Genomic DNA, 25,698 nt, shown 5'->3' on the forward strand with positions numbered 1-25,698 from the left:
ATGATTGCCCAGTGAATTCAGGAGGCAATTTTTCAGCCTACATTACTCAGTGTTGGGTGGCGATGCTAGATCTGCAAGCCCATTCTACCAGGGTGCAGGTGGAACAGAGTCTGGTTCCTCTGCTGGAGATTTATAAAATGACCACTCATCATCTCTCCAATTGGGGGTCAGTCTTATTGGAGGCAAGCTTGTCAAGGCCTCTCCCTCAGTAGATAACCTCCTTGATACTTTCCACATGTCTGGAGGGATGATACAGAAGGAGAAATAGGGCCAAGTAGCAAGTCCTGTATTTCTAAGCATTGGCTGTTTGAGAGTAATAAGACAGAAGCAGATTGGTTCTTTCACAGCTTTTTTTTCTATTGGACTACTTTAGCTCTGGAGATGGTCTCTGACTTGGTTAACAGTTGTTCCAAATACCCTGTTAGTTTTGTAAGGAGAATATGAATTTTGGTTGCTTTGATGTAGAAATATTGGTTGACTCTGGACTCTATGTAGGGTGATGTCATCAAACCAGTGGTTCTCAGTCTCCATCTGCTGGCAGGAGAGTGTAACTCCATGCATCTGGACTGGCCTGGAGGGACTCAAGGAAAGAAAATTGGCAAATTATGTTAGCCTTAATTTCTCCATATTGGAAACCAGTCCAAAGGGTTGTATAATAAGCTAAAAAAATGAACTAAAGTAAAATAAACTTTATACCCAGTTGGTACCAGTACTTGTGGGGGTAATTTTAGAGCAGGACATTTGTGTGAAAAGTCCAAACAAATGCCTGTTTTATAAAGGCAATATAGGCGTCTCCGCCTTTATAAAACAGATTTGTGCAGTAATCCCTGGTAACCCACACATTAAGGGCCTTATTCTATGAAGGTTATGCTCCTAAATTACGAGTGTAATCTATGCTCTGAATTAGATTTAAGTTTATATTTTAGGAGCCTAAATTTAGGAGCATAACCTTTATAGAATAAAGACCTAAACGGTCAGCCAATGTAAATGGTGTAATAAAGGCTGGACATGGTCAAACTTAGGACCGTGATGCAAAAACCAAGCAGCTGTGTTCTGTTTCATCTGGAGTCATTTTATGTTTCAACAATTTTTTATTGATGGTTCAACAAAAAAACAGTCATCAGGCTCCATTTTCCATAAATTGGAACAAAAACATCTAAAGAAGAGCCAAGTAACAATCTCATCAACAAAGTGTTAACAATTCCCTCCCCACCCTAGCTATCCCCCTCCCCCCTTCCAACTTAGAGCCAATCCCCCCCCCATATCCTCCTTGACTTGTACTCTGATAGCCCAAGAGGATCCCCCCCTCCCTCCTGGAATATGCCTGTGAACTTAACTGTGTGCCCCTAAGGACGCCTTCAACCCTTACTCTAAGGCGTCGTGTTCTGGAGTCGTTTTAAACAGTACTCCGGAACTCCCGCATAGACTTTTACAGTAGTCCAGTCTTGATAGTACATAGGCATGTAAGAGAGTCTTCAAGACATCAGCACTAAAATAACTCCGCGCTTTATGTCATAAGGCATAAAAAACGTTCTTAACAATGTTAGAAATATGTGGGCAAATTCTGTAGGCAAATGGAATGTACATGATAAGAATGTATGAACTAGAAACCACATGCAATAAAGAAGGCTTTATATTTTTAGCCTGAACTACAAGAAGGAATTTGTTCGGAAGAGCATATCCTACTGACCCAACTTAATTACCTAAACCCAACAACACAAAGAAATCCAAACATGTATTGAACTTTATATTCATTATATATAACTTCCCTCTTTATAATCCCTTGATGTGTCTGTTTGTTTCTATTTCATTGTAAATTAACTTCCGTCTATATTTGTTTATTCATCATAGGTGGCTATCGCCTCACGGCACTATGTAAGCTACACTGAGCCTGCAAATAGGTGGGAAAATGTGGGGTACAAATGTAACAAATAAATTTAACAGTCTGTACACAAAATTTTGTCTAGACAACTTATCGGCACAGGCAGCTCCTTGTGACTGGGCAAGTCACTTAACCCTCCATTGCCCCATGTAAGCCGCATTGAGCCTGCCATGAGTGGGAAAGCGCGGGGTACAAATGTAACAAAAATAAAATAGATACTATTGGAGATTCTACATGGAATGTTGCTACTATTGGAGATTCTACATGGAATGTTGCTATTCCACCAGCAACATTCCATGTAGAAGGCTGCACAGGCTTCTGTTTCTGTGAGTCTGCAGGACGTCAGACTCACAGAAGCAGAAGCCTGCGCGGCCACATTGGTGAGATCTGCAAGGGCCGACTTCTACATGGAATGTTGCTAGTGGAATAGCAACATTCCATGTAGAATCTCAAATAGTAGCAACAGTGGAGGAGTGGCCTAGTGGTTGGGGTGGTGGACTTTGGTCCTGGGGAACTGAGGAACTGAGTTCGATTCCCACTTCAGGCACAGGCAGCTCCTTGTGACTCTGGGCAAGTCACTTAACCCTCCATTGCCCCATGTAAGCCGCATTGAGCCTGCCATGAGTGGGAAAGCGCGGGGTACAAATGTAATAAAAATAAAAAATAAAATTGTTGCACTGATCTTTGTATTCATGTATGGATTTAACTTGTAAACACTGATCATCTGCTCTAACTTGTTTTGCATTTTGTGTTTGTTTTCCTTAGGCATCTATTTCTGTTGGGTTATGCATTTTGGAAAAACTAGAGAAGAATTTTGTGCAACCTGCTGAGTGAAAGTGGCGTAAGCAGAATGTGTGGCCTCACCTGAAGGAAATTACGCAGATCTGTGAACTGGGATATGCACGCCACAGTAAATTAGTAATGGAAGTCAGTGTTAACCTGATGAGGTTACATAAACAATAAAATCATCAGATTTCGATATAGGCACAGCGAAATATCGGTAACAGGGAAAAATGATGAATCCCGTGAATTTGTCTTGTGGGAGAAGAACGCTCCTGTGATATTCTGCCCAGAGAAACACGGCAGCGAGAAGTGGGAGTAAATGGCCACCTCTGTGTTACCAGAGCCTGTCTCGGCTTCGTGGTGAGTAGTACAGACATCCTTACTTTTCATAACTTTTTCACGGGGTCCATAAAAGAGGGAGCCTGTTTTTATTATAGACCAGAACAGGTGTCGACAACCTATAGCATAGTAACGTAAGTGAAGGCAGATAAAGACCATCCAGTCTGCCCAGCAGTCACCTTCATTATCAGTTCAAGATTAAATCAACAATGAATGTCCAATTATATACTTGATCATGGCCTTTCTTTGGTGTTTCTGGGACATGGAGGGGCATTTCGACTGGGGACGCCCATCTCTAAGGGCGCCCATCTCCGAGGACGGCACCGCGAAGAGGCGGGGCCGACCGTATTATCGAACGAGATGGGCGTCCATCTTTCGTTCCGATAATACGGTTGGGGGCGCCCAAATCTCAACATTTAGGTCAACATTAAAGATGGTCGACCTAAATGCTGAGATCGCTGGATTTAGTATTGGGCGCCCTCGATTTTCGCCGATAATGGAAACCCATCTCAAAAACGAACAAATCCAAGGCATTTGGTCGTGGGAGGGGCCAGGATTCGTAGTGCACTGGTCCCCCTCACATGCCAGGGCACCAACCGGGCACCCTAGGGGGCACTACAGTGGACTTCGCAAATTGGTCCCAGGTGCATAGCTCCCTTACCTTGGGTGCTGAGCCCCCCAACCACCCCCCCCTAAAAAAAACCCACTCCCCAGAACTATACACCACTACCATAGCCCTAAGGGGTGAAGGGGGGCACTTACATGTGGGTACAGTGGGTTTCGGGTGGGTTTTGAAGGGCTCCCATTTTCCACCACAAGTGTAACAGGTGGGGGGGGGGGGGGATGGGCCTGGGTCCACCTGCCTGAAGTCCACTGCACCCACTAAAACTGCTGCAGGGACCTGTATACTGCTGTGATGGACCTGAGTATGACATTTGAGGCTGGCAAAAAAAAGTTTTTAAAGTTGTTTTTTTGAGGGTGGGAGGGGGTTAGTGACCACTGGGGGAGTCAGGGGAGATGATCCCCGATTCCCTCCAGTGGTCATCTGGAATTTGGGTACTTTTTTGGGACTTGGACCTGAAAAAAAGGGTTATATCAAGGTTATATCAATTTTTGTCTGCCATATGGGCCGCATAGCCTCAGCTCCTCACGAGTTTCTCCTTGTCATGTGATTTACAAGAAGTGCATGCCAATATTTGCTATTTACTGATCATTCATTCTGTATACAGGCCGCAGTAGCGAGAAACAAAACTTCTGCTGATTACAGCAGATCCTGAGTTCTTACAGGCTAAGGATCATTTATTTATTTATTTATTGCATTTGTATCCCACATTTTCCCATCGTATGGCAGGTTCAATGTGGCTTACATATTGCTAAAAAGCTGGTTACAAAATTTAGATTTGTAGAAGTCTAGTACATAATACAGAAGTATAATAAACGCTTAGATTGGTACATTAGCAGATTGTGAGAGAGGTTAATATTATTGTTTTCCATTTCTGAACTTTTCGTGATATATGGTGGTGTGGGATTAGGCCGATCCAGAGGGGAAAGACTTCTTGAAAAGACGTGTTTTCAGGTTTTTTTCTGTGAGTTTCAGATCTTTGGGTAGTGAGTTCCAAAGTTGTGTGCCTATAAACGAGAAGCTGGCGGCATGTGAAGATTTATATTTTATACCTTTGCGATTGGGGTAGTGAAGGGTTAGGTAGGTTCTTGATGTTCTCGTCCTGTTTCTTATTGATAGATCGATGAGTTCCGTCATGTAATGTGGTGCGAGTCCGTAGATAATTCTGTGGACTATTGTGCATATTTTGAATGTTATGCGAGTGTTAATAGGAAGCCAATGTAAGCTTCTTAGGAGGGGTTTCGCGCTTTCGAAGCGTGTTTTTCTGAAGATGAGTCTGGCAGCCGTGTTTTGTGCCGTCTGTAGTTTTCTTATGATTTGATCTTTGCAGACTACGTAAATACTATTGCAGTAGTCTACATGGGTTAGCACCATGGTTTGGATCATGTTGCGGAATGAATCCCTGGGAAAGTAAGGTTTTATACGTTTGAGATTCCACACAGTGTGGAGCGTCGTGTTCTTAGCTTGGCTTTCTAGCGTTAGGTTGTGGTCAATTGTGTATACCTAAGATTTTCAAGTGGTCTGAGATTGTGTCACGATTGTGACTATATTCCCTGTCGGACTTGCTTTGGGGTTCCTCTAGCCAAGCCAAGTCTGTTTGTAAATCCTGAAGCCTGTGTGAAAATCCTGAAATTCATTCCAGTCCAGGCTAGTCCATTCCGGGATCCTGTTCCAGCCAAGCCATGCTCTGCTGTTGTTGCTGCCAAACCCCACCCTTACTGGTGACCTCATCTGTAGTGCCTTCATTAAGCACCTGGGACCTTTCAAGCTTTGGCTTTGCAACAGAGGTCATCTGATGAGTTGCTCGTCGGTGAGTGTTTGTTTGTTTCAGTGCTACCCTGCTTACTTCTTATTCCGGCTTGACCCTGCTTGTTTCGTGGAGTATTCTACTGTTGCTGCTTGCCTTTGACCCTGCTTGTTTTCGAGTATTCTACTGTTGCTGCCTGCTTGGTTCCTAAGCTACTTGACTGTTTGCTGGACCCTGCAGTTCTGGTTTTCCCTTCTGTCCCATGGTCCTGCCGGCTGCCTGCACCCAGGGGCTCAACCCCTGGGGAATGGCGGTCAAGCACAGGTGAAGTCTAGCTGTTCCTACCCTTCCTGTTCCAGCTTGCTCTGCCTCAGCTGCAGCTTCAGTCCGGTGGTTCCAGTCCTGTTTTTACCAGTCCGTCTGTTCTGCCTTGTCTTGTGTTTGGGTGGTTCTCCCACTGCTGCCGCGCCTCGGCAGTGGTCCAAGGGCTCACGAGTCCAGATTATCCATAGGAGTCTGACAGATTGGGAGGGATGAATCCTGTGCGTTAATTGCCGAGGGGAGAACGTTATTAGGTATACTAGATAGCTGGCCTAGATCTAATGCTGAAAAAGGTGTGAGCTAAACCCAAGGCCAGATCCCATTTTAGTACTTCAGAAGCAGGCGCACACAGTTGTCTCTGGGAAGGATGACGTGATAGCACGATTCCTGGACTGCCTGTACATTTTCTATAATGGGGAAAGGAACAGTGGTGTTTTCTGTCCTTTTTTACAATGGGGTAAACTGAAACATAAAAGGTCCCACACAACATTTCCTGACTTGTAAACTAGGGTGCCCTTTTAGTAAGCCCCGTAGGCACGTACGTTCGTCATTTTGGAGTTACCGCCCGGCTACCGCGTGGCCCAGGTGTTAATTTCGGGGGGGGGGGGGGTGGGGGGGGTTTCGCACATCCGCTATGTGTGCCAGAAAATTATTTTTTATTTTCCTGTGCACGGCGGAAACTGGGCAGTAATTGTCATTCTATGCGTGTAGATGATTACCGCGTGAGACCTTACCGCTAAGTCAGTGGGTGGCGGTAAGGTCTCAGACCCAAAATGGACGCGTACCAATTTTAATTTTGCCACACGTCCATTTCAGCAAAAATGTTTAAAAAGGCCTTTTCTACAGGCGCGCTGAAAAATAGATCTGCATGCGCCCAAAACACGCACCTACACTAACCAGCGCAGCCCATTTTTCAGCGCACCTTAGTAAAAGGATCCCCTAGTGTTCTAACCACTAGAACACAGAATCTCTGGCCAAACCCCCAAATTGCCCCATAAACCAACACCATGTAAAGAAGACCCACCATTATGACATACCACCTCCACAAAAATCAGGTATCTTTCTTACCCTGTTGTTTAATGTTGCAGAATAATTTTATTTACATACCATATTCTAGCTTTGTGCTAGAATTATTAATGGATAACTCAAGCGTAATTGGCATTATGCAGCTAAAGGACAGATGGTTAATGAGATGTAATAGGAAGCACTGATTTGCAATGGGAACAGTTTATTATGTTAATATATAATATTGATTTTTCTTTTTCTGTCTAGGCTAAATTACTTTTTCCTCTATGACAGCTCAAAGGTGAAAGGTGAAGGGGATCCAACCAGAGCTGGCATCTGCTATTTTTATCCTGCTCAGGTAATGCATGGATTACTTCATAGACTTCACAACGCACAGTGGAAGGAGATGTTTGAAATGAAGGATCTTGGCATGCATTTATATTTTATTTACTCGAGGAACCTTTTTACGTTTTTGTAGCTTTTGAAAGAAATGATTTAGCTTTAGCTTTCTTTACTGCATTTAGCAAATGCTTATATAATGGTATGTTTGTATATTACTGAGGAATTGGTGTATCAAGTGATGTAAACTATTATCAGTTAGTGCTCAGTTATTGCCGTCAATTGGCTCGTTAACCAATTAAGTTTTGTGCGCATCTCAGGATCACGCGAAAACTTGGGCAACCTTCATAGAATTCAGGGGAAAAGGGAGTAAAAGGAAGGGGGGTGTTGACATAGGTGAGGCTGCCACTTACAGAATATGATAAGTTATGTCCCCATCCATGGCTGATGTAACTGCTGGAGCATAAATATGAGCCACATCGATCCCAGGCTACGCTATTATTCCCTAACAGACTTTGGGGCCATGTACTGCTATAGGATAATGCTTTTGCCGCAAGGTGCGAGGTTTATTTAAATTTTTGCTATACCGCCTTTTGCGATCACATCAAAGTGGTGTTTACAATTTTAAAATAAGAATATCAAAAGCTCAGTGTGCTAGTAAACAGAACTCCATTGCCAGATAGGAAAGGGGAGAATGGAGTACAGAAAAAAAATCAAATATACAGGAGCACTTAATGTTGTCACTCTTTAGGATTCCAGAATCTTGCTATTCTTTGGGGTTCTACATGGAATGTTGCTACTCTTTGAGATTCTGCTTGGAATCTTGTCACTCTTTAGGATTCCAGAATCTTACTATTCTTTGGGGTTCTACATGGAATGTTACTACTATTTGAGTTTCTGCATGGAATCTTGTCATTCTTTAGGATTCCAGAATCTTGCTATTCTTTGGGGTTCTACGTGGAATGTTGCCACGATTTGGGTTTCTGCCAGGTACTTGTGACCTGGCTTGGCCGCTCTTTGGAAAACAGGATACTGGGCTAGATGGACCATTGGTCTGACCCAATATGACTACTCTTATGTTCTTATAATGTAATCTACAAGAACAGGTTCCAGAACCGCACTTCCCACACCACCTCACCATCTTGGCCCTGATGCTCAAAACTAAATGTAGGCCCTAGAGGCCATTAATGCCATACTAGCGCCTGCAATTAACTGAGCAGAATGTTCAGAGGGGTCTAATGCGGCAAACAACGAGCGCGCCAGGCACTAGCACAGTTATTCAGGAGGGTGGCTGGCCTTTCAGCCTGAAGGTTACAGTTTCAAAGCTGGTTTTATCCATCCTATTAGAAACTGTGGGCTCAGCTAGGTTTCCAGAGGGGCATATTTTATTTAATTCTGTCTTACTGCTTGCCTGGCTGGAACAGTTATCAGAACTCTACTGTATTAAAGATTGCCCTTCTCTCTTTCTTTGCACACTGATACTGGCCACACCTTTGCATACTAGCCTCAGCTACCCCAGTATCTGCAGCATACCCGGTACCTCTAATTGCTTCTATGGTATTTTTGGCATCTTTTCATGGTATGGGGTACCTAAATTTCATGAGGAGTGGTCCAGGAGCTACTTCAGTGTAGAGGTAACGTAATAGTTGTTGCAACCAGCTGAGAGTAAGCACAGAGCTCTAGGGGTGCTGCTTCACGACCCACTGCAGCTTGCTATCTGTCATGTGCAATGGTGCAACAGCCATATTCTGCTATGCCATCTGTCTCTGGTTCTCAGCTGCACTTGTTGTTGTTATTATTATTATTAATAATTACATTTGTACCCCGCGCTTTCCCACACATAGCAGGTTCAATGCGGCTTACATAGTAAATAGAATTACAAAGTCTTGAAGGAGAATGTTACAAGTTGTTGTAAACGTAGTAGTGGGGTTTTGAGGATATGTAAATTGAGCATGGAGAGGTAAACAAAGATAGGATGAGCAAAAGGAGAAGAGATTGGGAGGGGTAAGGAGTAGGAAGGATGGAGAGGAAGAGATTGAGGAATGAGCATAAGGAGATTGTGAGACATGGTCAAAGGTATAATAATCGTCGGGGCAGGAATCATGTGGGTGGGCTTAAAAAGTTAAGTTGGATCATTAGGGTAAGCTTTCTTGAAGAGATGGGTCTTCAACATTTTTCTGAATGGTAGATGGTCGTTGATTGTTCGGATGGATCTTGGCAGAGCGTTCCAAAGCTGGCTGCCCAAAAAGGAGAAACTGGATGCATAGGAGGTCTTGTATTTAATACCGTTGCAGTTGGGAAGGTGTAAATTGAGGTAAGAACGAGAAGACGATGATCTATTTCTGGTTGGGAGGTCGATGAGGTTATTCATGTAGTTAGGGGATTCTCCATATATGATCTTATGAATCAGAGTGTGGGCTTTAAAATTTATTCTTTTTCTGATGGGGAGCCAATGAAGCTTCTCTTGAAGAGGTGTTGCGCTATCGAATCTTGACTTGCCAAAGATAAGTCTGGCTGCCGTGTTTTGGGTAGTCTGAAGTTTCTTCAGGATTAGGGTCTTGCATCCTAAGAAAACACTGTTGCAGTAATCTGCGTGCGTAAGTACTGTGGATTGTGCTAGGTTCCGAAAGGTGTCCAGGGGAAGGTATGATTTCACTCGTTTCAAAATCCACATCATATTAAACATTTTTTTTTTTGTGATGAACGTAGCTCCAGTGCACAGCAGTTATAGTGCACAGTCACACCAGCCAATTCTTGTCCCTATCTGCAAGAAGTTAGCGCTGGCTTAGGCATCAGACCACTGATGTGGCTTCCAAGTCACATTTGGCAACCTGCCTTTTGGAAGTAATCTTGGGACTGTAGAAGATCTAGGACAGTTGGATAAAGACCTGAGGGACTTCCAAGTCTCGGAGATTGCCAGGGAACGAGTTTAAGGATGATTTTTAATCCGCTTGGTTTTGTCATAGGTTTTGTGGGGCCAGGAAAACCACTTTCAGGGTTTCCACTTCCACTACGACGAGCCACCTGGCTGCTGGTAGAATGAGCTCTGTTTCAGCTCCAGGTCAACCTATGCCTGCTGCATCTTCCAATGATGGAGTCTCAGTTCACTTCCTCAGGCAGGACTCCTGTATTGGTTTCAAGAGGAGTGGACCAAGATTACCTCAGCTCAAATGTGTCTTAGTTTTACTATCGCACAGTTACAACCTGAACTTCACTAAAGATTTTTCTTGGAGTCTACATGCAAGCTCAAACACTGTCAGGCAGTTCTTGCCACCTTGCCAACATTTCTTCCTTTAGGCACAGTCGAGTCTGTCCGCAGTTGCAGTTGGGGAATGGGAAGTTGTTCCCTTTCCTTTGTAGTTCCAACCAGGGAACTTCCTTCCAGCTGAGTTTGGACATCATAAGAGTGTAGGGTGTTTACGGTTCAACTTTTCACAATGGGAACCTTGCAGTGTTCTGTCTGATGGGGAGAGTTTCTAGCCTCCCTGGACCTCAAGGAAACTTACTTTCATATTTTCATATTCCCAATGCTTCTTGCTGCAGAGGGATCTTAGCGATTTATGACCATGTCATTCAGCCTTTCCATGTTGCCGAGGACATTTTTGCAAGGTCATGGTGGTAGTGGCAGCTTTCCTTCATGAGGATGGGTTGCAGGTTCATCCATACCTTGTGACTGATTTGCGGCTCTCTCTATCAAGAGACTCTGCAAACTTCATCGACAATACCTACTCGTCTTCAGTCCTTAGGATTGGTAATCAGTGTCACCAAGAGACAGTTGTTTCCCTCACAAATCTTGGCTTATCGGGGAGTGCTGTTCCATATAGGCTTGGGAAGTCCTTTCTTTCTTTTGCTCCTCAGCAACAGATGCCAGCCCAAGTCAGGTTTTACTTTCCCTACCAGGTCCAGGATATGGAAATAGGTTCAAGTTATGGGCACAAGGGTCTCTTTATTGGACATTTCCCCATGGACCTCAGTCTGTATCAGACCACTTCAGGGGTTCCTTCTCTGCTTTGATCCCCATCTCTATGGTTCCCTTCAAGCCAACTTAGTCTCAATGGATGATTTCAACACAGCTTTCTGCTGATATTTCAGTTCTCTCTCTGTAGAGGTGGCTATCTGCAGCTTGTAGGCTGCTAGGGTGTGCCGTAGCCTGGTGGTATGAGATTTTGAATCCCTTCCAGAAGGCAGGCAGTCGACCGCTTCCTCACTTGCCAGATGTAGAGTCAAGGCCAGCTTAATTGCCAGTTTTCTTATATGATTTGTTTCAGGTGTCATCTAAACAGACGTTTTTGGCGGCCACAGCCTGTCATTTGATGTGGTTGGCGCTACTGGGTGGTGAATGCAGCTTCTAATGATGGCTGGTTCAGCTCACTTTTCAGGGCAACTATTGTTTGAGGATTCCATGAAGTTGGTGGCAGACCTGGGTGACTTATAGACTCGGCGTCTTCCTGAGGACACGTCTACAAGTTCTTTTCAGTCTGGTCAGGCTCACCCTTATCTTTACGACACCAGGGCTATCGTCCTGGGCAGCCTAGTTTTCTTTAGCAATCCAATCCAGGCAGGTTCTCGGAACTCCCGACTTCATCCATTTGAGATCCTCTGGATTTCTACTTGTGACGGGTGCACAGTCCTGTCTTTTCTGCATACGGTGGTTTCTGCCTTCCATCCCATTCCACCTTTTTCTCCTCCCACTACTTGGATGTTCACCATATACTCCTATACTACTTGGAAGTGACCAACGAGTTCCGTTTGGTCAGCTCTTTGCTTCTTGCTTTACTCGGGACCATAGGAAGGTACCATAGGAAGGCTTGCCATTTTTAGATTGGCAGATGTAGGCATAGCGGTTTGATGTCAGAAGGAGCAGACCTTTTGTAGAATAGGCGTCAGTGTGACGCTGAAGAGCTGTTCTGCATAAGTTCCATTTTATTGAAAATCCTTTTAGGGGTGTACCCCACCTAGCTACACCTCTGCATAGTGGGGCAGTACCTGGGATGACCCACTGAGCAGAAGTGACTTCCTACATAGCCTTATGCACTGCTAAAGACTGTAGCGGTCTTATTGTGCTCACCATTTTAAGATTAGCAAATGTAGCGGTGGCAGGATCAGAAGCAGACATATTCAGAACCTGAAGAGCCTTAGGTATATAGGAAGGTGGTGACTCCTTACGAAACACCCACACTGTGGTAGGATCATCAGATTCCTGACCTGCTGAGCAGAAATGCCTCCTGGCATGCCCTCATGTTGTCCTCTGGCTGGTCACAAGAAAGGGGATATGGCTTCAAGAGCCATAGTGGCCGTTGGCTGAGAGAGGCAATTTCTTCAGCAGGCCTCTGTATGGGACAGTCTCTTCTGTTACAGATGGCAGTTCTTTCTTCCAGAGCACAGTTGACTTCCTTTTCTGTGTCCCGTCTGAGTTCCATGGCTTCCCTTTGCAGTTCGGCCACTTGGTCCTCTATCCTGCCATGGATGGCTTTTGCCGATCGCCCACTTGATCTGCTGTCCTTCCCTTTTCAGGCTTTGCAGGCTTGACGTGGCAGTGTATGTAACCGCGGGCTGTGGGATCATTGCTCCAGTCTGCTGAGGTTGTAGTACCCCACCCCACTTGAGGACTGCTTTGGTACATCCCACAAGTCTCTGGATTGATCTGTGGGACGCTATGGAAGGTAAAATTAGTTCTTACCTGATAATTTTCTTTCCATTAGTCCCAACAGATCAATCCAGAGGCCTGCCCTTTGTTGTTCTGGGTTGAGTGTTTTCTTCTAGTTGCCTCAGTTTCATCAGATTCCTTCATTTGATTTTTGGCTACAAAAAAAAAAAAATGGCAAAACAAATCAAAACATAAAGGAAACCTTCTGTTACCCTCCCGCAGGAGCGGTTGAGGAGCTTACATGGGCTTTATGCAGGCAGGAGAGGCCTTCCTCTTTCGTCTTCCTTGCTTTGGTATCGACAATACTGAAGTTAAGGTGACAGCACATGACCACGTATAGTAAACCTCTGATGTTCTCTCTATCTCCACCTACTGGTAGAGGGACATAACCCACAAGTCTCTGGATTGATCTGTTGGGACTAACGGAAAGAAAATGATCAGGTAAGAACTAATTGTACCTTTTAAAGTAATACAGTTTTATTGGTGAACAAACAAAGCAGAATACATTGTATTCAAGCAAGAAAATAGAACCCTGCCATTATTAATAGTAAAGATAAACCAACAAATTCTTCTCACACCCCCATCCCAAACTTATTAGCATGTTATATAATGTTGATAAATGAAGTAATATATCGTAATCCTTTGCATTGTTTATCGTTTATTAAAATTTGATATACCCGTTCCTCGTTGGCAAAAAATCGAAAATGGTGTACAAAAGAAAACACAAATTACAACATGAGAAAGGAATACCAGTATACTAATAGGAAAGAAATCAACAGCCTATCATAGCATAGGGATAGTCATGCTTTAATTCTGATGATATCTCTGCTTGCAGACTATCCTCGATCAGCAGGAGTTTCTCTGTGGACAGATCGCAGGTGTTGTCCGCTGCATGAGTGATATTGTTACCTCGCCTTCTAATCTTATCAGGCTGAGAAAGTTGAAATTTGCACTCCGAGCGGATGGGGATTATCTTTGGGTATGTGAGTAGTTCTGAATATGTGAATCACAAATATTTATGATACAGAACATTTTCTTATTTTCTGACTCCAGCCACAGCATTTCTTTGAAAAGACCGCATCTAGGGGCCCCTTTTACAAAGGTGCATTAGGCTCTACGTGCGTGCATTGCGTGCCAAAATGGAGACTACCGCCGGGCTGCCGCGCTCCCTCGGCGGTAATTTCAGATTTGCCACGCGCCCGTAATGCCTGGATGATTTATGAATTTATTTCCTCCCACCCGCTGTGTTTCCGGCAGTAATTGGCAGTTGGCGCGCACCGATCGGTCACTGCACATGTAGCGCGTGAGCCCTTACTGCTAGATCAGTGGGTGGCGTTAAGGGCTCAGGCAGGTTTTAAGCGCCCTCTGGTTTCAGTTTTACCACCTGCCCTATTCCCATCTCATTAAAAAAAAAAAGCCCTTTTTGCAGACGCGGTAAGTGGCTTGGCGCGTTCCTAATACACACGCCTAATTCACGCGCCCACACTAATGCAGGCCTCTCTTTGGAGCGGCTTAGTAAAAGGGCCCCCTAGTGAACTGTGGTTAATTCAGATTTTTTAATATTTATATATGGTCCTATTTACTGTAATTACTGATTTATTAAATTAAATTTTTTTTGTAATTGTAAACCCAGCTTTCTGATACAGGTCAAGGTGGGGAAACAGCATAATAAAGGCAATTCTGTAAACTAGGTGATTGATATCACATGCAGATTCGCAGGAGAAATTCTATAAATAGCGCTCAGAAATGGACACTGAAGCTCATCCGGGGAGCAGACCTTTTTCTTTCAACTGCGGACTAACGTTATGATTTGAACTCAGCTTTATTGTGTATTGTGTATTTTATTCTGTTGTGTTACCTTTTGAATTTGTTGTATAATTAAAATCTAATTAAAAAAAATAAAAAGAATGCCAGGGAAAGAGAAATTCAAGAACAGAACTCGGGGCGACAGAGAAACCCGCCAGTTCTTTTCCTCTTTACAGAGTGCAGATAGTGTACAAATCAGAGGACCAGGTTAGTTTGTTTATATTTGTCACAGGCAAAAATTTGCCATATTTAAAATTTTTTATTTTATTTTTATTTTTTGTTACATTTGTACCCTGCGCTTTCCCACTCATGGCAGGCACAGTGCGACTTACATGGGGCAATGGAGGGTTAAGTGACTTGCCCAGAGTCACAAGGAGCTGCCTGTGCCTGAAGTGGGAATTGAACTCAGTTCCCCAGGACCAAAGTCCACCACCCTAACCACTAGGCCACTCCTCCACTGTTGCTACTATTTGAGATTCTACATGGAATGTTGCTATTCCACCAATGTGGCCGCGCAGGCTTCTGCTTCTGTGAGTCTGAATCTCCAATAGTAGCAACATTCCATGTAGAATCTCCAATAGTATCTATTTTATTTTTGTTACATTTGTATCCTGCGCTTTCCCACTCATGGCAGGCTCAATGCGGCTTACATGGGGCAATGGAGGGTTAAGTGACTTGCCCAGAGTCACAAGGAGCTGCCTGTGCCTGAAGTGGGAATTGAACGCAGTTCCCCAAGACCAAAGTCCACCACCCTAACCACTAGGCCACTCCCACTGTTGCTACTATTTGAGATTCTACATGGAATGTTCCACTAGCAACATTCCATGTAGAAGTCGGCCCTTGCAGATCACCAATGTGGCTGCTCAGGCTTCTGCTTCTGTGAGTCTGACGTCCTGCACGTACATGCAGGACGTCAGACTCACAAAAACAGAAGCCTGCGCAGCCTTCTACATGGAATGTTGCTAGTGGAATAGCAACATTCCATGTAGAATCTCCAATAGTATCTATTTTATTTTTGTTACATTTGTACCCTGCACTTTCCCACTCATGGCAGGCTCAATGCGGCTTACATGGGGCAATGGAGGGTTAAGTGACTTGCCCAGAGTCACAAGGAGCTGCCTGTGCTTGAAGTGGGAATCGAACTCAGTTCCTCAGTTCCCCAGGACCAAAGTCCGCAACCCTAACCACTAGGCCACTCCTCCATGTGTTCGTTCCTCTTAAACTTGTGTTAAACTCTGCCTGCGTTGCAAAAAAAAAAAAAAAAAGAAATGGACACTGAAAAAAAAATCTGTGGTAAGCGCTATTCTGTAAAGGGCATGCACTGTTCATAGATTAGCTTGTAGCGCCGATTCCCACGCTTAATGTTTTGGGTTTTTACGGTCTGCTGAATCCTGGTGTAAGTGCTGACACCCAAGTTAGGCGTGCTGACCCAGTATTCTGTAACTGTGCATGCAACTTTTCAGAATGCCCCTGACACGCCTCTGCCCCCTCCTATGACCACACCCCCTTTTGAGTACACGCTATGGGAGTTAGGCACCCTACCTTATAGAATAACACGCAGTCAGATTGCATGTGCAAATTTTAATGAGTGCCAATTAACCATAATTAGTTGTGGGTACCCAATTATTGATAAGAGTTTAACCAATTAATTTGCACGCACATCTTGGCAGTCCACCCTATATAATTTGGGGGTTTGCATGTAATTGTTAGAATACTAGCATATACCTGCATAAGTGCAAACTGAGGGGTCCTTTTACTAAGCTGCAGTAAAAGGGGACCTGCGTTAGCATTGGCACGTGTTTTTGATGTGCTCTGAAGCCAAGCCCCCTTTTACCTCAGCAGGTAAAAGGCTGTCTTTTTGTTTGTTTTTGTTTTTTTAAAGAAATGACCATGCAATAAGTGAACCACTTACCCACACGGCCATTTCGGGGGGGGGGGGGGGGGAGCACTCACCGCCACCCATTGAGGTGGCGGTAAGGGCTCCTGTACTAACCCGTCGGTGCTGCAAAAATAGAAAATATTTTTTTTAGTGCCAGGAATGGTATGCGCTGGGGGTGGAAAATACCGCCGGTCTGCTGCGGTAGCCCAGTGGTAGTTCCTGTTTGGCGTGAGGCAAGCCCGCGGTGGGCTTAGCACTGCTTAGTAAAAGGGCCTTTCAGTCTTGCATGCTAGCTTGCCCATTAAGTGCTATTTTGTACCAATGCATGCAACTTGTATAGTGCGTGTGCACAAGGGGAGCATACACTAGGACAGAGCATGGTCAACACGTAGGTAGATCTCCCACTTAGCACATAACTTACAGCATACTGTAAATATGCATTTACATGCCCGCACTTGTTCCAGCTCTATGTTTGAGGTAAGTGTGGTTACCTATACGTTACTGGGTTACACTAGTATTCTAGAACGGAACCTGGACACCTTGGTTCTGTCATAGAATAGGCTCCTACCAGATGGTCTCAGGTACCTAAATGAAGGCGACCACTTATAAGGTGTCCCAGGTAAGCATAATAAGCCACTGACTTTCAACTAGTTTGGACTCGATATTCTGTTACCTGCATTGTGATGGTGAATGATGCTTTGAAGGCACACTGAAGACTTGATTCCTGAAAGAACACAGTCTACCCAGTTTAAATATTCTTTTTGTTTCTTTTCTCTCTTTTTGTGATATTGGCAAGCAGCTCCTCCTTGTGAACTTATAAAGCTCAAGCTGTTCTTGCTGCCAGAGATGTTACTGATCTACCATTAAAGGCAAGATAACGTTGAGTCATTGTGCTTGAGGGAAGACCAGTTGCATTTTCCAAGGACCACGATATGCATAAATATAAACCCGTTGTGGTCTGGATCTGCTTATGGCTGACTAGTTGGTCATTCATGATGAACCAGGTTTATTAAACTGAACATTTTGACAGTGTGAGTGGAGGAGTGGCCTAGTGGTTAGGGTGGTGGACTTTGGTCCTGGGGAACTGAGGAACTGAATTCGATTCCCGGCACAGGCAACTCCTTGTGACTCTGGGCAAGTCACTTAACCCTCCATTGCCTGCCGCATTGAGCATGCCATGAGTGGGAAAGCGCGGGCTACAAATGTAACCAAAAAAAAAAATGTATTATCTATTCCTAACTAAATACTACCCAGATTTTCACATGTTCATATTATGTAAGTAGATTATTATTGCTATGAACTAATAATTGCAGATTCTTTTAAATTATTATGAAATGGTTAACTCAGCTTGTAAATTGTCAAAACATTAAAACAGTTTTGAGGAACTTCCGCAGACCCACCTACATTTTGGCACTGGCGCAGCCTGATTCACTCTATGGGAACATAGGAGGCGAGAGATGCGAAGGGATCATACACGTGTACAGGAGTAGAAGTTTGGTTCTAAATGGCCTGTGATAGTTCATTCTCCAGATTTGACATGATATTTAACTAGGGATTGGTAGCGATTCCCATAGCTCATTCTCCAGATTTGATATGACAACTTAGCTAGGGATTGGGAGGGATTGCCGAATGCCTATTATAGCGACCGCTCCACTCTCCTGGGGGCTGTAAGAGTGTAGGCCCTGGGGGGGGGGGGGGGGTTGGTTATTAATGGGGATGCGGGGGGAAGGGGGTTGGTTTGGGTACTGGCTGTGTTTTGAGTTTTTGGAGGTTGTGGGGGGATATAGGGAAGGGGATACGGTATACTGACTTGGGGACTGTAGGGTGAGATAAATAATACCTAGGGCAACAAGTACCCACAGATTACTTATACCAACAGACTCACTAGCTCTGTCTAGGGTGAGATACAGGAATCTTGCTTCTGGCACCTCTCCAGGTGTTTTGGTGTGTAGAGTGAAAAAGAAAGACACAGCTGATAGATATATATATATTAGCTTTATTATGGATAAGAAAATAGAAATACTCTGCGCTAGCTTATGCAATAAAAATATCCCTTACTGATATGAGCACTACCAAAATATATTGTCTAAACTACACTCTGATTATCCTGAGACTAGGTACGGTAATGATTAGAACAGTACAAATGATAACCTAATAATCCTTATGAAACTTATCACATCTTATGCAAAATACACATTAGCTGCTTTCCCTGACCAAGAGCTGACATAAACCAGTCGTACTTAGATAAAACCACTGCCTAACCCCAGACCAGGAAATATATCACTGTGATCTTACCACGCTGTCGTGATGACGGCTTCAGATAAGATCGGAGCAGAATCTCCCCAGACGCTATTTTAGCTGTCTGTGTCTTTTGTAGTGCAGGTCTTTATCAGCCCATGTAGGTTCCCGTCACTCCTTTGGTTATCAGGGCCAATATCTCTGCCACAGGTATTTGCACCAGGATGCAGGTCACGATGTTGGTATCATACAAAGTCTCTGGCTCCCCCCCCGAGCCTTGCTGGATTTCTCAGGTCCTCTTACCAGTTGCCCCTCTTCCAAGGGTCTCCGACTCACTTCTGTTCTGTTCCCGCTTTCCCCGTACCTCTCGGTCAGGTGATGGTAGGAACCAATCATGATCTTGTCCAGTTCAGTACATGGGCAAGAAGAGTTCTTTGTTTTGTGACCTTGGAGAATGGTAACTTCTGGAGCCATGTCTGCCTCCCTACTCCGTTCTCAGGGTGATAGAAGGGGGTGTTTAGAACACAGACTGTCCTTGGCTTTAGCAAGCCTGTCAGCGATTTTCCACAAGCTGAAGCTGGATCTTGCTGACACAGAGATGTTGCAGCAGCCATCTTATTATACCCAGATGTCATAGGCTTGTATAGGCCCAGACCAGCAAAGGCTAGATCACAGGGAAATACCCCTACAGGACCCTAATTTGTTTGGTTTCCGATTGTATAGAAGGGAATATCTTTAATGTTCAGCTCATACCTTTTTCAGTAGTATCTCAAGGTGAGTTACTGGAAAAGCTTAGCTGAATGCTTGAAACTGCGTGTAATGGTAGCTTAATGGAAGGTCGGGGAGGGAGGACGTGGAGAACAATGGCGATAACCCCCCCCCCCCCCCCCCCAGACAATAGAACTGAAATGTAATTATTTGACATTTTTAAATACTAGCAAGAAAAGGATCTCATGATCTCAGAGCTCTTATTTAAGTCTTTTAGAGACTTCGTTAATGTGCCAAAATAGCACAAGTGGAGATGCGGTAATTATCAGATGAGGCCTATTGAATTTCAATAGAGTTAAGATTCCAGGAGAAGACAGTAAGAAAACTGCCTATTAGAAGCCTAAAACCAGTAGAATGATATTTCAAGGAATTGTTTTTACCTGTGAAATGTTAACATTTGCTTCTGTCAGGCTTTTCCAGTATTGTATTTTAAGCCACTCTCTCCTTTATTTCAAAGGCTCTGGGTTGTACAGTGGAACTTGCCGATGGGAGCTGCTTACAGTTTCTGGATCAATTAATTGGATTGTTTCAGTTTTATAATGGACCTGTCAGGCATGCTTACCAGGTGATTGCCAATTATTAACCCACATAATGGTTGCTGATACTAATACATTCTTATATTCCACTACAACCTTGTAGTTCAGTGTGAATTACACATAATCAAGAATTCAGACAAACCTGAAGAATCAATAATTAATTTATAAGGGGCCCTTTTACTAAGCCGCCTAGGGGCTCAACGTGCATCAAATCGGAGTTACCGCCCGGCTACCACTTGGCCCGTGCGGTAATTTAATTTTGTATGCGCGTCTGCTACGCGCGTTAGAAAATATATTTTATTTTCTGGGCGCGTGGCGAAAATCCGTAACTCCGACGTGACGCGGGTAGGCGATTACTGCATAGTTAACATGAGAGACCTTATCGCTAGGTCTGTGGGTGGCGGTAAGGTCTCGGACCCAAAATGGACGCACGCCAATTTTTAATTTTGCTGCACGTTCATTTTCAGCTCTGGGCTGAGTGAGAGCTGTTCTCCTTTGTTTGTTTGTTTTAAGGATTTCTCTTCCCAGTGTCCCGGCCTGCTGGCTCAGTGAGTTTAACCCTTTGTGTACTGTGTGTATTCTATTCCTGCCTCTGCCAGTGTGTTTGTTGGATGCTCCTCTCCCAAGGGGGAGGGGAAGCGTTCTCTCTGATTGTTTGTTGATTTATGGCACTCTCTCTCTGCTGGCTCTACAAGCTTAACCCTTTGTGTTCTGTGTGCCTCTGTCTACAGTGGGTTTGAGGCAAAGGCTTTCTACCTTCCTTTTGTGTCTGGTTCCTCTGGCTTCTGCCTAGGGCTCCTACCCTGGTGGGGGGGGGGGGGGGGTTGCTGTGTTAGTTCCCTTGTCCTGCGCTAGTCCCCTGGGTGGGCGTGGCCCGCTCTGGTCTTTGTTTCCCCCTCTGCCCTATTGCTGGTGTTCAGCGCGTGTCTGGCATCTTGGGGCCCTCTGGGTTCTTTCACCCCTCCCTGTGTGTGATTGGGTTCCAGTTCAGCCGTGAGGCTCGCACGAGTGGCTCTGTGTGCGTGGGTTCTGGTTTGGCCGCGAGGCCCGCCGGTATGCCTATTTCCCTTCTTCCTGAGGGACTGTCGGGAGGGGTAGCTTAGGGGGTATTGTGTAGCTGGGGTGTGCGGTGGTGAGTTGGTCTCTCCTTGGCCTGGGTCGGCGCCCTGCTGGCCTCGGCCAGGGCCCAAGGGCTCACGATCAACCCAACAGATTACATCTCCAGTCCTTTCTCTTCATCTTCCCTACACCATACCCCTCAATCTCGCTGCTCATCCTATCTTGCTTACCTTCCCATGTTCAATTGATATATTCTCTTCTTACTATTACTATGTTTATTACAGACTGTAATATTCTCCTTACAAGACTTTGTAATTCTATTTATTATTATGTAAGCCGCATTGAACCTGCTATGTGTGGGAAAGCGTGGGGTACAAATGTAATAAATAAATAAAATATTTTCTTACCCTTCTTAACTTTTTCAGCATATAGAAAATCTTTTTAGTCAAGGCTTGGTTAGTGTATGAAGGTTAAAGCTAAGATGGCTACATCATTTGCTCACTTTCCTGTCCAGGTAATTCCTCAGGTTGAACTGAATAAGGAGTGGGATCTATATTTACAACATATTCAGAAAGACACCGGTGACCTGTACAAGATATTTAATTCACTTTGGAATCTGGATAAAACAAAGGTAAGTGCCAGTTGATATGGGATATGCCATGCTAACACTTGAAAGAGGTATTTTCATGTAAGGGAAAATAAGGGTTTTTTTTTTACAAAGACGCGCTAGTGATTCCTGCATGGCAAATGAGAGAAAGCCCATAAGAATTGAATAGGCTTCCTCTCATTTGCCGCACGGAGAATCGGTAGCGTGGCTTTGTAAAAGAGGCCCTAAATAAATAAATAAATTTCACTGAGGCCCATATTCAACAGCAGCAGCTGAATATCCGGTTAATATTATCCAAATAAATCTGCTGCTGAACGTCTGTTCAAAGTTATTTGGATAACTTTAGGGCAGAGCTCTGGCCAAACCATATCTGCAGTGTGAAAGTTGCAGATCACACAGGAAAGTATTTGAGAAATACTTTATTCATGTGAGGTCTATAAAGTATTTCTGGCCGGGTTTTGCCCACACAAGGGCTGCGTCAGGGGCTAAAGTAACCAAACGGTGTTTATTTTTTTTAATTTTTGTTACATTTGTACCCCGCGCTTTCTGTGACGTCAGACTCACAGAAACAGAAGCCTGCGCAACCTTCTACATGGAATGTTGCTAGTGGAATAGCAACATTCCATGTAGAATCTCCAATAGTAGCAACATTCCATGTAGAATCTCCAATAGTATCTATTTTATTTTTGTTACATTTGTACCCTGCGCTTTCCCACTCATGGCAGGCTCAATGCGGCTTACATGGGGCAATGGAGGGTTAAGTGACTTGCCCAGAGTCACAAGGAGCTGCCTGTGCTTGAAGTGGGAATCGAACTCAGTTCCCCAGGACCAAAGTCCACCACCCTAACCACTAGGCCACTCCTCCACTACAAGCCACTTCACCTCCTTGGTAAAGAGCAGTCTATGCCAAAAGATGACAATGTCACACAGCATTTCCTGTGTGATCTGCGCCTTTCATACCGCTGTTTTGGATCTTGTGAATCGCTTGCCCCGTTTTTTTTTTCCTTAAACCACATCTGCTCCACCTCTATTTGGTTACATTTTGGGCGGTGGACAAGTTTACCAGAGAAAATGTAAATGCTGAGCAGAAGGGTGGGATTTCAAATACAAACGTTTGTCTGCGTTACTGGTAGTTCCCAATTTAACACAAATAATGTCTTTTGAATGCTATCCTCATTGTCTTTTTTTTTTTTTTTTTACTCTTTTTATTTATAGGTTTAATGATATTACATTCAAAGAACAAACTTATAAATGCATTAGTCAAATCAGCAATAACAAGATTCATTGAACTTAAAAAAATTAAGGAAATAGTCCTTCAAAGTTAGTCCACAAAATTCTAAACCAAGATACAAGGAAATAACTAATGAAAATACTTAGATTTTTTTTGGGCATACATTTTTGTATTTTGCTTTTCCCTTTCATTTAATTAGCCAAGATGTTTGTTATGATGGTGACCAGGAATGATAGTATCAATAATGTAGACTAAAAGGTTTAAAAAGGTGACCCTGGATAGGAAAGGTTGTTGAGGGGTGCTGTTTAGTTCTGCAGTTCAGCGTAGCTGGCATTCCTTGGTGACTGGTTGAGATAGTGTTTGTTTAAAGCAGTGCCTTTCAACCCAGTCCATGAGGCACACCCAGCTAGTCGGATTTTCAGGATATCCACAGTGAATATACACGACATAAATGTGCATATATTGCCTCTGTCATGTATATTCGTTGGAGATAATCCTGAAAACCCGACTGGCTGGGTGTGCCCCCGTGGACTGGGTTCAGAAACGGACTGCACCTCGAATATTGTGTCCAATTCTGGTCGCTGCATCTCAAAAAAGATATAAAGGAATTGGAGAAGGTGCAGAGAAGGGCGATGAAAATGATAAAAGGGATGGAACGACTCCCCTATGAGGAAAGGCTAAGAAGGTTAGGGCTCTTCAACTTGGAGAAAAGGCAGCTGAGGGGTGATATGATAGAAGTATACAAGATAATGAGCAGAGTAGAGCGGACAGATGTGAAGCGTTTGTTTACACTTTCAAACAACAACAAAACCAGGGGACACAAGATGAGGCTAGAATATGGTAGATTTAAAACAAATAAGAGAGAGTTTTTCTTTACTCAGCGTGTACTTGGACTCTGGAACTCGTTGCTGGAGAATGTAGTGACAGCAGCTGGCCTTACAGAGTTTAAGGGGGGGTTTGACAGATTCCTGAGTGAAAAGTCCATTGAACATTATTAAAAATAATTTTGTTGGGGGGGGGGGGGGGGGGGGGGGGGGGGGGGGGGGGGGGGGGGGGGGGGGGGGGGGGTTTGCCGGGTTCTTGAAGCCTGGATTGGCCGCTGTCGGAGACAGGATGCTGGGCTTGATGGACACTTGGTTTTTTCCCAGTATGGCGGTGCTTATGTGCTTATGTACCGGTGTGTGCTATTGGCTGTAACAAACAATATCCATTTATATTTCTATCAGCAATAGGATCTGCCGGCAGCACCTAAAAAGATTAAATATGATGGACTGACTTTAGAGGAAAGTTTTGATTTGCCTGTATTAATTGGAGGGAACAGAGACACTTGTAGCATATGTACATTCAAAGGGGAAATGCTATACATTGTTTTCCTCTGCAGTTAGCCACTCCAAAGTACGTGCATTAAAAGTGCCTGGGTACTTCGCACCTGCTATTCATGTGGGTGGGAGAAGAGAATAAACTGGAGGGGGCAGATTTGACTACCGCACACACCAGTTACTCCGCGAGCTAAACGTGCCCAGCAGAAGGCTCCCTTTTAATGCAGATGAATGGACATGTATGATGGATCATGCTCTGCGGGGGGGTAGGTCTCAGTCAGGCCAATCTGCTTGAATTATTCAGTAAAAGATATACACCAGTATCACGTCATGAACAACTTGAAGGGCTGCCACTGACACGCCATTTTCTTGGCAGACAGTTATTGGGTGGTTTGTCATTGCCTTCCCTGGTCTTCTCCCCCCCACCACCACCTCCAGGCTTAGACTGGGTATTTTTTACTAACCAAAAGTAGATGGATGGTTACATCCTATATAATAAAACACACCTCCAGCATTCTGAAGCTGACTGCATGGCTGAGGCATTCCTGCTCTCTGTATCCATCTCCTGAATTGACATCACGTACTTCCGGGTTTGTCACAAGCAGAAGTGACCAACCACACGAGGTTTCTCGGCTTCAGAATGTTGGAGGTGCATTCTATTAAATAGGATTGGTCAGTTCCTTGAAGCACAGCCAGAGCTCAGCATCCTGCACAGTAATGCTCAGACACCAGAGAAAGAGAGGGGAGGGGGCCTGACACCAGAGGGAGGGAGGGGGGCCTGACACCAGAGAGGGGGGGGAGGTATCTCTGTCACACACACACACTCTCTCTCTCTCTCTCTCTCTCTCTCTCTCTCTCACACACACTGTCTTTCTCTCTCTCACAGTCAGTCTTTCTCTCTCTCACACTCTATCTCACACTGTATCACATTCACTCTCTATGTGTCACATAGTCACTCACACACTCTCTTGGTCTCATACACTCAGTCTTACAGAGAGTCTGTGTGTCACACACAGTCTCTCTCTCACACACTGTATCTGTGTGAAACACACTCTCTCTCTCACACTGTCTCTCACATATGCACTTGCACACACTCTCATTCTCACACACACTCTCTCTCTCTCATTCTCACACACACTCTCTCTCTCTCACTCTCACAGACACACTCTCACCCAGACTCACTCTCTCTCTCACAGACACACACACTCGCACATTCACTCTCTCTCTCACACACAGTCACTCTCACATATACTCTCTCAAACATATACACTCCGAGGAAAACCTTGCTAGCGCCCGTTTCATTTGTGTCAGAAACAGGCCTTTTTTACTAGTAAGTACATAAGTATTGCCATACTGGGACAGACTAAAAGTCCATGAAGCTCAGCATCCTGTTTCCAACAGTGGCCAATTCAGGTCACAAGTACCTGCCAAACATTTTATGCTTCTTATCCTAGAAATAAGCAGTAGATTTTCCCCAAGTCCATTTTAATAATCTATAGACATTTCCTTTAGGAAGCTGTCCAAACCTTTTTTTTAAACCCCACTTAGCTAACTGCTTTTACTACATTCT

At 44.3% G+C, this 25,698-nt stretch overlaps 1 protein-coding gene across 1 annotated transcript in view; it reads left to right on the forward strand.

Annotated features, from left to right (window-relative positions):
• Nucleotides 1-2,654: 2,654 nt before the first annotated feature.
• Nucleotides 2,655-25,698, forward strand: part of HPS4 (HPS4 biogenesis of lysosomal organelles complex 3 subunit 2) — a 53,845-nt gene continuing 30,801 nt past the window's right edge. Inside the window, exons 1-5 of the mRNA XM_030219215.1 lie at nucleotides 2,655-3,025; nucleotides 6,967-7,057; nucleotides 13,521-13,664; nucleotides 19,834-19,941; nucleotides 21,486-21,602. Coding sequence (XP_030075075.1) covers nucleotides 2,985-3,025; nucleotides 6,967-7,057; nucleotides 13,521-13,664; nucleotides 19,834-19,941; nucleotides 21,486-21,602 — 501 coding nt within the window. The 5' untranslated portion in view covers nucleotides 2,655-2,984. The remainder of the gene's footprint in view (nucleotides 3,026-6,966; nucleotides 7,058-13,520; nucleotides 13,665-19,833; nucleotides 19,942-21,485; nucleotides 21,603-25,698) is intronic.

Source organism: Microcaecilia unicolor, chromosome 11, assembly GCF_901765095.1.
Source record: "Microcaecilia unicolor chromosome 11, aMicUni1.1, whole genome shotgun sequence".
Taxonomy (NCBI): Eukaryota; Metazoa; Chordata; class Amphibia; order Gymnophiona; family Siphonopidae; genus Microcaecilia; species Microcaecilia unicolor.